This window comes from Loxodonta africana, chromosome 3, assembly GCF_030014295.1.
Source record: "Loxodonta africana isolate mLoxAfr1 chromosome 3, mLoxAfr1.hap2, whole genome shotgun sequence".
NCBI lineage: Eukaryota > Metazoa > Chordata > Mammalia > Proboscidea > Elephantidae > Loxodonta > Loxodonta africana.
Genome location: NC_087344.1, coordinates 2,998,545 through 3,013,015, shown reverse-complemented (window position 1 = coordinate 3,013,015; position 14,471 = coordinate 2,998,545). Strand labels below are relative to the sequence as shown.

General features: G+C 51.1%; 1 protein-coding gene across 1 annotated transcript; it reads left to right on the top strand.

Annotated features, from left to right (window-relative positions):
* The first annotated feature begins 209 nt into the window (after positions 1–209).
* LINGO3 (leucine rich repeat and Ig domain containing 3) lies at positions 210–5,487 on the top strand. The gene has a single exon (XM_064280198.1). It carries the CDS (start codon positions 833–835, stop codon positions 2,702–2,704), a length of 1,872 nt encoding a protein of 623 aa, XP_064136268.1. The 5' UTR covers positions 210–832; the 3' UTR covers positions 2,705–5,487.
* Positions 5,488–14,471: the final 8,984 nt, after the last annotated feature.

The following is a 14,471-nucleotide window of genomic DNA, read 5'->3' as shown; positions in this document are numbered from 1 at the left end:
TACTTCTTCCAAGACGGATTTATTTGTTCTTTTGGCAGTCCATGGTATAGTCGATATTCTTCACCACAATTCAAAGGCATCAGCTCTTCTTTGGTCTTCCTTATTCATCCACAAGTGGATAGCTTTAACAAAGAGAATTTTATTTTCTCATGCTCTAGTAGGCTAGAAGTCCAAATTCAGGGCGTCAGCTCTAGGGGGAAGGCTTTCTTTCTCTGTTGGCTCTGGAGGAAGTTTCCTGTCATCAGTCTCCCCCTGGACCAGGAGCTTCTCCATGCAGGAACTCTGGTTCCAAAGGATGCGCTCTGCTCCCTGCACTGCTGTCTTGGAGGTCTGAGGTCCCCAACACTCTGCTTGCTTCCCTTTCCTTTTATGTCTTGTAAGCACTCAGCTTCAATGAAAGTTCAGTGGTTTGAACCCATCAGCTGCTCCACAGGAGAGAGATGTGGCATCCTGCTTCTGTAGGAGGACAGCCTTGGATACCCTATGGGGCAGTTCCGTCCCATCCTGTAGGGTTGCTGTGAGTTGGAATCGACTCGATCACAGCGGATTTGGGTTTTTATGGTATGCAGGAGACCTGGGTTCGATTCCTGGCCAATGTGCAGCCACCACTGGTTTGTCAGTGGAGTTTTTGTGTTGCTGTGATGCTGAACAGGTTTCAATGGATCTTCTAGACTAAGATGGACTAGGAGAAAAGGCCTGGTGATCGGCTTCTGAAAATCAGCCAGTGAAAACCCCATGGATCCCAGTGGTCACATCCGAGCATCCCTTTGCTCTATTGTAGGCCCGGTTGCTGTGAGTCCGGGGTCAGCTTGTTTAGACTAACAGGGTACAGATGGGGTTGGGGTGGGACTCTGATCTCACACAGCCCCTCACCCACAGGTGCCCAGGAGGATGGTGGTGCGGCCCTAGGCCCAGGCTTCGCACCATGACCTGCTGGCTGCACGTCCTGAGCCTGCACCTTCTGCTTCTGCCCGTGGCCCCGCCACTGGCCAGGGGCTGCCCTGCCCGCTGCGAGTGCACTGCCCAGACGCGCACGGTGGCCTGCCCGCGCCGCCGGCTGACTGCAGTGCCCGACGGCATCCCTGCGGAGACGCGTCTGCTGGAACTCAGCCGTAATCGCATCCGCTGTCTGAACCCGGGCGACCTGGCCGCGCTGCCGCAGCTGGAGGAGCTGGACCTGAGCGACAACGTCATCGCGCACGTGGAGCCCGGCGCCTTCGACAACCTGCCACGCCTGCAGGTCCTGCGGCTGCGTGGCAACCAGCTGAAGCTCATCCCACCCGGTGTCTTCACGCGCCTGGGCAACCTCACCCTGCTGGACCTCAGTGAGAACAAGCTGGTCATCCTGCTGGACTACGCCTTCCAGGACCTGCGCAGCCTCCAGCGGCTGGAGGTGGGTGACAACGACCTGGTCTTCATCTCCCGCCGGGCCTTCGCCGGGCTGCTGGCCCTGGAAGAGCTGACTCTGGAGCGTTGCAACCTCACGTCGCTGTCGGGAGAGTCGCTGGGCCACCTGCGGGGCCTGGGCACCCTGCGTCTGCGCCACCTGGCCATCGCGGCGCTGGAGGACCAGAACTTCCGGAAGCTTCCGGGGCTGCTGCACCTGGAGATCGACAACTGGCCGCTGCTGGAGGAGGTGGCGGCTGGCAGCCTGCAGGGCCTCAACCTGACCTCACTGTCCGTCACGCACACCAACATCACTGCCGTGCCGGCAGCCGCGCTGAGCCACCAGGCGCACCTGACCTGCCTCAACCTCTCCTACAACCCCATCAGCACGGTGCCGCGCGGGTCCTTCCGCGACCTGGTCCGGCTGCGTGAGCTGCACCTGGCCGGGGCCCTGCTGGCCGTGGTGGAGCCCCAGGCCTTCCTGGGGCTGCGGCAGATCCGCCTGCTCAACCTCTCCAACAACCTGCTGTCCACGCTCGAGGAGTGCACCTTCCACTCGGTCAACACGCTGGAGACGCTCCGGGTGGACGGCAACCCGCTGGCCTGCGACTGCCGCCTGCTGTGGATCGTGCAGCGCCGCAAGACTCTCAACTTCGACGGGCGGCTGCCGGCCTGCGCCACGCCGGCCGAGGTCCGCGGGGACGCGCTGCGCGACCTGCCCGACTCGGCGCTGTTCGAGTACTTCGTGTGCCGGAAGCCCAAAATCCGCGAGCGGCGGCTGCAGCAGGCGGCGGTGACCGCGGGCGAGGTCGTCCGCTTCCTCTGCCGCGCCGAGGGCGAGCCGGCGCCCACCGTGGCCTGGGTGACGCCCCGGCACCGCGTGGTGACCGCCGCCAGCGCCGGGCGGGCGCGCGTGCTGCAGGGCGGGACTCTGGAGCTCCGCGACGCGCGGCCGCAGGACAGCGGCACCTACACCTGCGTGGCCAGCAACGCCGGCGGCAACGACACCTACTTCGCCACGCTGACCGTGCGGGCCGAGCCGGCCGCCAACCGGACCCCGGGCGAGGGGCGCAACGAGACGCAGGCGGCCGAGCGCTTCCCGCTGGACCTGACCACCGTCCTGGTGTCCACCGCCATGGGCTGTATCACCTTCCTGGGTGTCGTCCTCTTCTGCTTCCTGCTGCTGTTCGTGTGGAGCCGCGGGCGCGGGCAGCGCAAGAGCAACCTCTCCGTCGAGTACTCCTTCCGCAAGGTGGACGGGCCGGCGGCCGCGGCCACTCAGGGCGGCGCGCGCAAGTTCAACATGAGGATGATCTGAGGGGCCCCGCCGGAAAAGCCAGATCCCGGCCGCGCCCGTCCTTGCTGGCTTGTCTTTCTTACCACCTATGCATTGTCCGCAGGGGCGGCTGCCAGTCGGCTCTCGGCAGAACTTCCCTTTTTTTGTAGAGACTCAACCGCAGGACTGTGTTTTCGTCAGGACACATCTTTTGCAGTTTCTCAAGCGTTTTCTAAAGGTTACGCCCCGTGTCTTTCCGCCCTGCCCCTGGGGCCTAGTTGCTGAGCCGGGTTGGGGGATTGGGCTCCCTTCTACCAACCCAGGGTGGGGTGCGGAGCTCGGGGACCTCATAACACATAGTTCACTCCTAGGACGTACACAGCCGCTGCCCCGAGGGCCCCCGGGCAGGGCTCACACCTGCAGGAGACGGTTTACACCTGGACCCACATAACAGTCAGGGGAGGGGTAAACACGCAAAAACCCTCTACTGTTCACACCTTGACAAAGTACACTCCACACCCAGGCACAGCGTGATTCTCACCAGGGACGCACAGTCAGACACACAGACACCCACAGCTCAGAGGTCATACCTCATACCAAGACCCAAAGGCACCACAAGGGCACACAGGACTCTTACAGAAGAGCATACACAGCTCATGTGTGAGAACACACAGTTCATACCTGGGACATGCACAGGTCACACCCAGGACACAAACAGCTCACACCGAAGACACGCACAGCTGACAGCTGGGACACGCACAGCTCATGCCCGGGACATGCACAGCTCACACCCGGGACATGCACAGCCTACGCCTGGGACACGCACAGCTCACACCCGGGACATGCACAGTGCACATCTGGGACACACACAGCTCACATCCAGGACATGGACAGTTCACAACTGGGACACACTCAGCTCACACCTGGACGCACAGAACTCAAGCCCAGGACATGCACAACTCACACCCAGGACATGCACAGTTCACACCTGGACACACAGAACTCAAACCCAGGACATGCACAGCTAACACCCAGGAAGCTCACAGCTGACACCCATGACACTCGGCTCATACCTAGGATGTGCACAGCTCATGCTCGGGACACAGCTCACACCTGGGACATTCACAGCTCACACCTGGGACATTCATAGCTCACACCTGGACACGTAGCTCACAGCTGGGACACATGCAGCAGCTCACACCCAGGACGCAGCTCACACCTGGCTCTTGCTGAGCAGAGCGTGTCTGGGAAGATCTCAGGGGGCAGGCTAAGGTCTCGCTGAGCAGGTCAGGCTCACCCTGAGGGGCCCTAGCCCACACTAGGTAGTTCTACATGTTTCCATGCCTGTGCCCCCCCAGACTCCCTCACCCCTGGGCCCCCAGGCCCAGCACAGTAAGCCATCTCCCCAGCAGCCTCCATCCCCCTTACAGCTGCCACTTGCTTTCTCTCCTGGATTGATTGGCAAAGGGGATGCCCACCCATGGGGGAGTGCAGTCCCTGGGGGTGTCTTTCTCCAACAGGCCAGCTGGAGTGACCACCACCCCTGGGCATACACTGGCCACTGAGCCAGCCTTAAACTGAGCCCCAGTGTGGCCCCTGACGCATGGCTCCTGTGGGGAACAAGACCACAGAAGACCACAGAGTGTAGGCAATTCTTGGGACCCCTGTTCAGTGCATTGCAGAGGCAAAAATGAGGAGCAAGACCAGAACAGAGGGTGCAGGGTACAGGGAGGCCTGGACCCTGGTCTTTGGAAGGAGATGGCAGTGGGGGTAGATCTAGGGCCCAGGAGTGGGGGTCATGAGTGGTTTGTGGCTCAGTTTAAAGCAGAGCTCCCCAAAGCCACTGCTCTCTTGCTCTCCAGGTGGTGAACTTCCCATCACTGGGGGTAAGCAAGCTGGAGCTGGGGTTTTGCAGAAGTACTAAGACACGAGACAGGGTCCCTCCATGACTGGGTCTCCCCAGCCTGCCTCTTATTCCACCTCCACTTTGGGCAGGAGACAATTAGAGCCTTGCGGGGGAAGTGGTACAGAATACATGGCAGGGCCTGACCTCAGCCAGAAAAGACTTTGGTCACTAACCCCAGGAGGCTAGACAGTGTCCTCATGGACTTTGTAGAAGACTCAAAGCCAGCTCTGCCCCACCCAGAACAGAGCCCTGTAACCTGAGCTGACAACTGAGGACCACCCAGACCACTGGTGTCATCCTCTGTAAAATGGATCTGAGAGTCAAACCCATTGCCATGCAGGTAGAGGCCAGGCCATGGACAGGGCATTGCGGGAGTCCAAGACTTTTAGTTCCTTGCAGCCCTTTTGAGATGAGCCAGAGAAAAAGTGGCGCCAACCCTGGAGGCTTGGAACAAAGGATGAAGCAGAGTTCAGAAGGGGACCCAGGCCGTTCTTGGGGGGCTGTGACTGGGAACATAGGGAAGCCCTGGTCCTGCCCGTTCTGTGAACACAGCGTGTTTCCCAGCCAGGGTGAGACCCCACTCCTGACCCTGTGAGTGGCGAGACACAGGTGAGGGGCAAGGGGGTGTCTTGTGACCCAAAACTTCGCAGCTGAATTTGGCAGAACCGACTATGGTTTTCCCTCAGCCTCCTCCTGACCTTGTTGCCATGACAACCCCAGGGCCCCTCAACACGACATCAAAAGTGCCTTTAGCCTCATCAAAGACGGAGGGGTGCATTCTCGGCAGCTTTAGGGTTAACAGAGCGTCTGTGTGATTGGCTTCCCTGGCCTCTCTGACCTCTTCCCTTCCCAGCTGGACCTGAGACCCCTGGCTCCCACCCCCTCCCTCTGTATTTGTTGGAATCCAATAAAAATGAAATTGATTTAATAATAAACTTCAGATTGTATTTATTCCTGTGGAGGGGGGAGGGTGCTGGAGTCTGGGAGCTGCCTGGCTCCAGACCCAGAGCCAGACTGAGCCAGCTCCCACCCAGACACGTGCAGTCCCCACCCGGGACACACGCCAGTCACACATGCTGATAGTGTTAAAGGTTACAGTCAGGAGCACCCACACCGTCCCTGATCTGTTCCAGCAGCTATGTGTATTAACTCCTTTCACACTGATGACATCCCCTGTGAGCTGGGCCCTGTCGTGATCCCATTTTACAGATGAGCAAAGGGAGGACAAGAGGATGGAAGGAATTTGTCTGGAGGCCCCTGCCCAGTGAGGGGCAGGGCTCTGAGAGGGGCTGGCAGAGCTGGGCTTTCAGGGGAACTCCCACCCCACTCAGCCAGGGCAGGCTCTGCTGTGGGAAGAAAGGAGAAGTGAGTGCAGGCACCCTCCTGGCTGTGCTTCCTGGCCCCCAACTTCCTCACCCTGGGCTGGGGAATGGGGACGCCCTCCCCTATTGGGGGCTCCCACCCCTTCCCTGCCTCTGAGGGCTCTGGGAAAAGGCCTGGAGCCCCGAGTCCTGGGAGTCCTGATAATAAAGCTCTTTGTCCTCACACCAACCCTCACCTGACAGATGGGGAAACTGAAGCACAGCCAGACGCCCCCCCACCAGACCTACTGACTCCTGGAGGCAGAGGGAGAAGGCTATGCTTTCTCTGGAAGGAGGGGAGGGATCAAAGTGGTCCATGGCCATGGTTTCAGGGGACATCTAAGTCAACTGCCATAATAAAATCTATAAAGAAAACATTCTGCATCCCACTTTGGAGAGTGGCGTCTGTGGTCTTAAACGCTAGCGAGCGGCCATCTAAGATGCATCAGTTGGTCTCAACCCACCTGGATCACAGGAGAATGAAGAACACCAAGGACACAAGGTAACTATGAGCCCAAGAGACAGAAAGGGCCACATAAACCAGAGACTACATCAGTCTGAGACCAGAAGAACTAGACGGTGCCCAGCTACAACCCATGACTGCCCTGAGAGGAAACACAACAGAGAATCCCTGAGGGAGCAGGAGAGCAATAGGATGCAGACCCCAAATTCTCGTAAAAAGATCAGACTTAATGGTCTGACTGAGACTAGAAGGACCCCGGTGGTCATGACCCCCAGACCTTCTTTTGGCCCAGGACAGGAGCCATTCCCAAAGCCAACTCTTCAGACAGGGATTGGACTGGACAATGGGATGGAGAGCGATGCTGGTGAGGAGTGAGCTTCTTGGATCAGGTGGACACTTGAGACTACATTGGCATCTCCTCCCTGGAGGGGAGATGAAAGGATAGAGGGGGTTAGAAGCTGGCAAAATGGACAAGAAAAGAGAGACAGGAGGGAGGGAGCAGGCTGTCTCATTAGAGGGAGAGCAATCGGGAGCATGTAGGAAGGTGTATATAAGTTTTTGTGTGAGAGGCTGACTTGATTCGTAAACTTTCACTTAAAGCACTATAAAAATTAAAAAAAAAAATTAAGTGCTCCATGGGGATTCACCACCCCCATGCTGTTCTCTGGGCCTCGGTTTCCACATTCAACCCTGGAAAGAAGAGTTTCCCCCCCACCCGGTGGGAGATGAGGGCAGGAAAGAGGCATAAACAAGGGGTCAGGGGAGGCCCTCTGAGCCTGGTTCTAAAGAAGCCAGGAGTGGGAGAGATTGTGGGGAGCAGGGTCCGGGGACCCCCTCATGGGGTCTCATTCCCTTTTCCTCCTGTGCCTCAGTTTCCCTACCTGGACGCGCTGCCCATCGCCTGTCTGATGCCCACCTGGGTTCAAACCAGCGACAACATCCAAGATTTTCCTAAGTCCTGTCTCATTCTTGGGGAGGGCAGGGAGATCCCAGCTGAGAAGGCCAAGGCTCAGCTGGGGTGGGATGCATACCGCTGGACAAACTCTGGGTCCCTCCTCCCATTGGTGGTTGGAAACCAACAAGGGGATCACTGGGAGGGATGTTCGTGGGAACATCCCAAAACACAGGGCATGGGGCTGAGCCATCAACATGCCCTGGACCTGGGTGGGTCTGAACATCCCGCCTTGATTTCCCCTCCCAGATGGGGCTTCCCACATAGACACCCCATCTCTCTTTCTTTCCTTCTATCCCAGCCTCGGGCACCCACAGCCCCTCCAGGACCTGCTGTCTGTCTTCCCCATGCACCGGTCCCCAGACCCCAGCAGGCGGGCTGCTCAGCTCTGAACATCCACCCGCCGCCTGCCAGCGCCTGTTCCAGATGATTCCACAGGAACCGTGCAAATCAACTTCCTTTCCTCTCTTCCCACTCCCCCCAGACGGAGCACAGTTCCTCCCACCCCTTTCCTCTCTTCCCACTCCCCCCAGACGGAGCACAGTTCCTCCCACCTGCAAGATTATGCTTGGGAGTCTGAGCAGAGCTGAAGCCTGGGTCCCCAGCTTCAGCTGCTGTGTGGCCTGGGGTTTACCTCAGGCACAAAAAACACAGGGGGCTCTAAAAAACACAGTCATCAAGATAGAGGTTTATGAACTAAATGAATGAATGCCCTCCAAATCCCCAATGAATACAATGTCAACATCGTAAATACAGACAGGACCGGCTCTGCACTTGCTTCCCTTGCTTTGCTCTAACCCTGGCCCAGGTTCCCATAACGATGCTGAAAGCTTTGTCAGTGGGACTTCAAACACCAGCATGGTCGTCCACAGCAGGCAGGCTTCAGTAGAGCTTCTAGACTGAGACAGACTAGGAAGAAAGGCCTGACAATCTACCTCTGAAAATTAACCAATGAAAACCCTGTGGGTCACAACAGAACGCTGTCTGATACAGTGCTGGAAGATGAGCCCCCTAGCGTGGAAGGCACTCAGAACACTCAGCGGCCACAACCACGGATTGGAGCAGACCAACGATCATGAAGATGGTGCAGGACCGGGCAATGTTTCGTTCCGTTGTGCACGGGGTCGCCATGAGTTGGAGCTGACTCGACAGCAATGAACAGCTGCCCCCACCTGGGTGGGGGAGCTGGATGTGTCTCGTGCCCTAATCTCAGGGGACCCCCGCACTGCCACCTACCCCAGCATGGCCTTTGAGGTCTCGCCTGTCTTTTGAACCCCACCCCACCCAGCTCCCAACCTGAACTGGCTTTTTTTTTTTAAGTTTTTTTTTATATAACCCCCCCCGCAAAAAAAGCCTAAACCCACTGCCATTAAGTCAATTCCAACTCATGGCAACCTCATATATTACAGAGTAGAACTGCGCTCCATAGGATTTTCCAGGCTGTGATCTTATGAAAGTCGATGCCAGGCCCTTCTTTCATGGCACTGCTGGGTGGGTTTCAACCACCCACCTTTCGATTAATAGCTGAGTGCTTAATTGCTTGCACCACTCTGGAACGCCTAACAGACTTAATTTTTTTTTTAGGGCAGTTTTAGGTTTACAGAAAAATTGTGCAGAAAGTACAGACAGTCCCAGTATCCTCCCTCCCCCGTCCACAGCTTCTCCTACTGTTAACATCTTGCATTCAAGTGGCACATTTGTTACAAGTGATGAACCAATATTGACACAAAATTATTAGCTCAAGTCCATAGCTTACATGAGGGTTCATTCTTCGTGTTGTCAAGTCCTACAGAACATTTTCACACCCATATGAGCAACTGAAAACACCGTGGCATGGGTCAGGCACACCTTAGTCCTTAAAGTGACATCTTTGCTTTTTAATACATTAAAGAGATCTTTTGCAGAAGCTTGGCCCAATGCAATGGTTCATTTTAATTTCTTGACTGCTGCTTTATTTCAATGGTGTTTTCAGTCACCTCATACGCACGTGAAAGCTGGATGATGAATCAGGAAGACCGGAGAAGAATTGACGCCTTTGAATCATGGTGTTGGCAAAGAATACTGAATGCACCATGGACTGCCAGAAGAACAAACAAATCTGTCTTGGAAGAAATACAGCCAGAATGCTCCTTAGAAGTGAGGATGGTGAGACTTTGTCTCACATACTCTGGATATGTTATTAGGAGGGATCAGTCCCTGGAGAAGGACATCATGCTTGTTAAAGTACAGGGTCAGCAGAAAAGAGGAAGACCCTCAATGAGATGGATTGACACAGTGGCTGCAACAATGGGCTCAACTATAGCAACGATTGTGAGGATGGTGCAGGACCAGGCAGTGTTTTGTGCTGTTGTACACGGGGGTTGCCAGGAGTCAGAACCAACTCAATGGCACCTAAAAACAATGGAACAATTAAGGAGTTCCTTGGTGGCAAAAATGGCTAGGGGTTCAACTACTGGCTGAAAGGCTGGCAATTCAAACCCACCCAAAGTCACCTCAGAAGATAGGCCAGGTGATCCGCTTCCAAAAGGTCATAGCCTTGAAAACCCTGTGGTTTCAAAAAAAAAAAAATTGAGCTACCACATGACCCAGCAATTCTACTCCCAATTATATACCCAAAAGACTTGAAAGCAGAGATTCAGACAGAGACCTGTACACCAGTGTTCACTGTAGCACTATTCACAATAGCCAGAAGGTGGAAACAACCTAAATGCCCATCAGAAGACAATGGATAAACAAAATGTGGTACACACATACAATGGAATACTACTCAGCCAGCAGGAGAGATGAAGTCTTGATACGTGCTACAGTATGGATGGAGCTGGAAGACATTATGCTGAGTGAAATAAGTCAATCACAAGAGAACAAATATTATATGAACTCATATAAAAAGACAAAAACAGGCAAAGGTACAGAGACCAAAGTTTCTTAGTGGCCACCAGTGGCAAGAAGGAAGGGAGAGGAGGGGTTATTGTTTATGAAGCACTGAGTTTCAGTTTACTGTGATGGATAAAATAGCATTAAGGATACAGTTGCACGGCCAATTAGTGTAACTGCTGTCAATAAGTTGTACACCCGTAAAAAGTTGAATTGGCAAAAGTTGTGTGATAGACATAGTTACAACAATGACCAAAAAAAAAAACAAGTAGGTACTGAGGCTGCTTATGTAGAACCAAACACCTCATGGGATTCGATTCCTTGGCTTGAAGGTTTAGGGTCATGGTTTCCTGAGACATCCCAGTTAATTGGCCTAGTAAAGCGTTTAGTGTTTCTGTTCTACTTCCCAGGTCATCGCTTAGGGCCTGGGATCTTAAAAACATGCAAGTGGCCACCCAAGGCACAACAATTGGTCTCTATTCGCCTGGAGCAACAGAGGAAGGAGGGGAGTCAGGAACAGGAGGAGGACAGGGAATGTGTGGCTAACTGGCTCCAGGAACAACTGCCTCCTTTGCCATGAGACCAGGAGAACTGGATGGTGCCCGGCTACCTTTACTGAACATTTTGATCAAGGATTCTATAGAGGAATCCTGATCAAATGCGGGAAAATGCAGAACAGAATTTCAAATTCTCATGGACTCCAGACTTTCTGGACCCGTGGAGATTGGATGAATCCCTGAAACTATTACCCTGAGATAATCTTTAAACCTTAAACCAAAAATATCCCCTGAAGTCTTCTTAAAACAAAATAGCTTGTGTCTGCCTTGAGCATTGTGCTCTTTTAAGATCTATCTATATGGGATCAAATTGACAACAGCAGCTGTAAAGATTAAATGGGAACCTTAGGAGGCAGTGAGCTTATGTTCACAGAAGAGGAACCACCCAGAAAAGGAGGGTGAGAATGATTGCACAACCTAAAGAATGTCATTAATGTCACTGAATTGTACATAGAGAAACTGTGAAGTTGGCCTATATTCTGCTGTGTATATTCTCAATGACAAAAACAAAATAAGTTATTAAAAAAAAAAAACGTATAAAGTACTTGTACTCCCCCATGCATCTGTCAGTTTGTTATACTGTGGGGACTTTCCTGTTTCTGTGATGCTGGAAGCTATGCCACCAGTATTCAAATACCAGCAGGGTCACCCATGGAGGACAGGTTTCAGCTGAGCTTCCAGACTAAGACAGACTAAGAAGAAGGAACCTGCAGTCTACTTCTGAAAAGCATTAGCCAGTGAAAACCTTATGAATAGCAGTGGAACATTGCCTGATATAGTGCTGGAAGATGAGCCCCCCAGGTTGGAAGGCACTCAAAATACGGCTGGGGAAGAGCTGCCTCCTCAAAGTAGAGTCCACCTTAATGACATGGATGGAATCAAGTTTTTAGGACCTTCATTTGCTGATATGGCACCACTCAAAATGAGAAGAAACAGCTGCAAACATCCATTAATAATCAGAACCAGGAATGTACGAAGCATGAATCTAGGAAAATTGGAAATTGTCAAAAATGAAATGGAATGCATAAACATCGATATCCTAGGCATTAGTGAGCTGAAATGGACTGGTATCGGCCATTCTGAATCGGACAATCATATAGTCTACTATGGTGGGAATGACAACTCGAAGAGGAATGGCGTTGCAGTCATCGTCAGAAAGAACCTTTCAAGATCTATCCTGAAGTACAACGCTGTCAGTGATAGGATAATATCCATACGCCTACAAGGAAGACCAGTTAATATGACTATTATTCAAATTTATGCACCAACCAGTAGGGCCAAAGATGAAGAAATAGAAGATTTTTATCAGCTGCTGCAGTCTGAAATTGATTGAACATGCAATCAAGGTGCATTGATAATTACTGGCGATTGGAATGGGAAAGTTGGAAACAAAAAAGGAGTGGTAGTTGGAAAATATGTCCTTGGTGATAGAAACCATGCCAGAGATCAAATGATTGAATTTTGCAAGACCGACAACTTCTTCATTGCAAATACCTTTTTTCAACAACATCAATGGTGACTATACACAGGAATCAAATCAACTACATCTGTGGAAAGAGTTGAAGGAAAAGTCCAATATCATCAGTCAGAACAAGGCCAGGGGCTGACTGTAGAACAGACCATCAATTGCTCATATGTAAGTTCAAGTTGAAACTGAAGAAAATTGGAACAAGTCCATGAGAGCCAAAATATGACTTTGAGTATATCCCACCTGAATTTAGAGACCATCTGGAGAATAGATTTGATGCACTGAACACTAATGACTGAAGACCAGTCGAGTTGTCAAATGACATCAAGGACATCATACACGAAGAAAACAAAAGGTCATTAAAAAGACAGGAAAGAAAGAAAAGACCAAAATGGATGTTAGAAGAGACTCTGAAACTTGCTCTTGAATGTTGAGTAGCTAAAGCAAAAGGAAGAAATAATGAAGTAAAAGAGCTGAACAGAATATTTCAAAGGGCAACTCCAAAAGACAAAGTAGTATAATGACACGTGCAAAGACCTGGAGATAGAAAACCAAAAGAGAAGAACAGGCTCAGTATTTCTCAAGCTGAAAGAACTGAAGAAAAATTTCAAGCCTCAAGTTGCAATAGTGAAGGATTCTATGGGGAAAATGTTAAATGACTCAGGAAGCATCAAAAGAAGGTGGGAGGCAAGAAGATAAAATACTTAGGAATAAATCTTACCAAGGATGTAAAAGACCTATACAAAGAGAACTACAAAGCTCTACTACAAGAAATTCAAAAGGACATACTTAAGTGGAAAAACATACCTTGCTCATGGATAGGAAGACTTAACATAGTAAAAATGTCTATTCTACCAAAAGCCATCTATACATATAACGCACTTCCGATCCAAATTCCAATGTCATATTTTAAGGGGATAGAGAAACAAATCACCAACTTCATATGGAAGGGAAAGAAGCCTCGGATAAGCAAAGCATTACTGAAAAAGAAGAAGAAAGTGGGAGGCCTCACTCTACCTGATTTCAGAACCTATTATACAGCCACAGTAGTCAAAACAGTCTGGTACTGGTACAACAACAGGCACATAGGCCAGTGGAACAGAATTGAGAACCCAGATATAAATCCATCCACATATGAGCAGCTGATATTTGACAAAGGCCCGGTGTCAGTTAATTGGGGAAAAGACAGTCTTTTTAACAAATGGTGCTGGCATAACTGGATATCCATTTGCAAAAAAATGAAACAGGACCCATACCTCACACCATACACAAAAACTAACTCCAAGTGGATCAAAGACCTAAACATAAAGACTAAAACGATAAAGATCATGGAAGAAAAAATAGGGACAACCCTAGGAGCCCTAATACAAGGCACAAACAGAATACAAAACATTATCAAAAATGACGAAGAGAAACCAGATAACTGGGAGCTCCTAAAAATCAAACACCTATGCTCATCTAAAGACTTCACCAAAAGAGTAAAAAGACCACCTACAGACTGGGAAAGAATTTCCAGCTATGACATCTCCGACCAGCGTCTGATCTCTAAAATCTACATGATTCTGTCAAAACTCAACCACAAAAAGACAAACAACCCAATCAAGAAGTGGGCAAAGGATATGAACACACACTTCACTAAAGAAGATATTCAGGCAGCTAACAGACACATGAGAAAATGCTCTCGATCATTAGCCATTAGAGAAATGCAAATTAAAACGACGATGAGATTCCATTTCACTCCAACAAGGCTGGCATTAATCCAAAAAACACAAAATAATAAATGTTGGAGAGGCTGCGGAGAGATTGGAACTCTCATACACTGCTGGTGGGAGTGTAAAATGGTACAACCACTTTGGAAATCTATCTGGCGTTATCTTAAACAGTTAGAAATAGAACTACCATACAACCCAGAAATCCCACTCCTCGGAATATACCCTAGAGATACAAGAGCCTTCACACAAACAGATATATGCACACCCATGTTTATTGCAGCTCTGTTTACAATAGCAAAAAGCTGGAAGCAACCAAGGTGTCCATCAACAGATGAATGGGTAAATAAATTGTGGTATATTCACACAATGGAATACTACGCATCGATAAAGAACAGTGACGAATCTCTGAAACATTTCATAACATGGAGGAACCTGGAAGGCATTATGCTGAGCGAAATCAGTCAGAGGCAAAAGGACAAATATTGTGTAAGACCACTATTATAAGATCTTGAGAAA

Excerpts from the sequence above, each read along its gene's own strand:
- LINGO3 (XM_064280198.1), top strand. The coding sequence starts at position 833 with ATGGGGTTGGGGTGGGACTCTGATCTCACACAGCCCCTCACCCACAGG.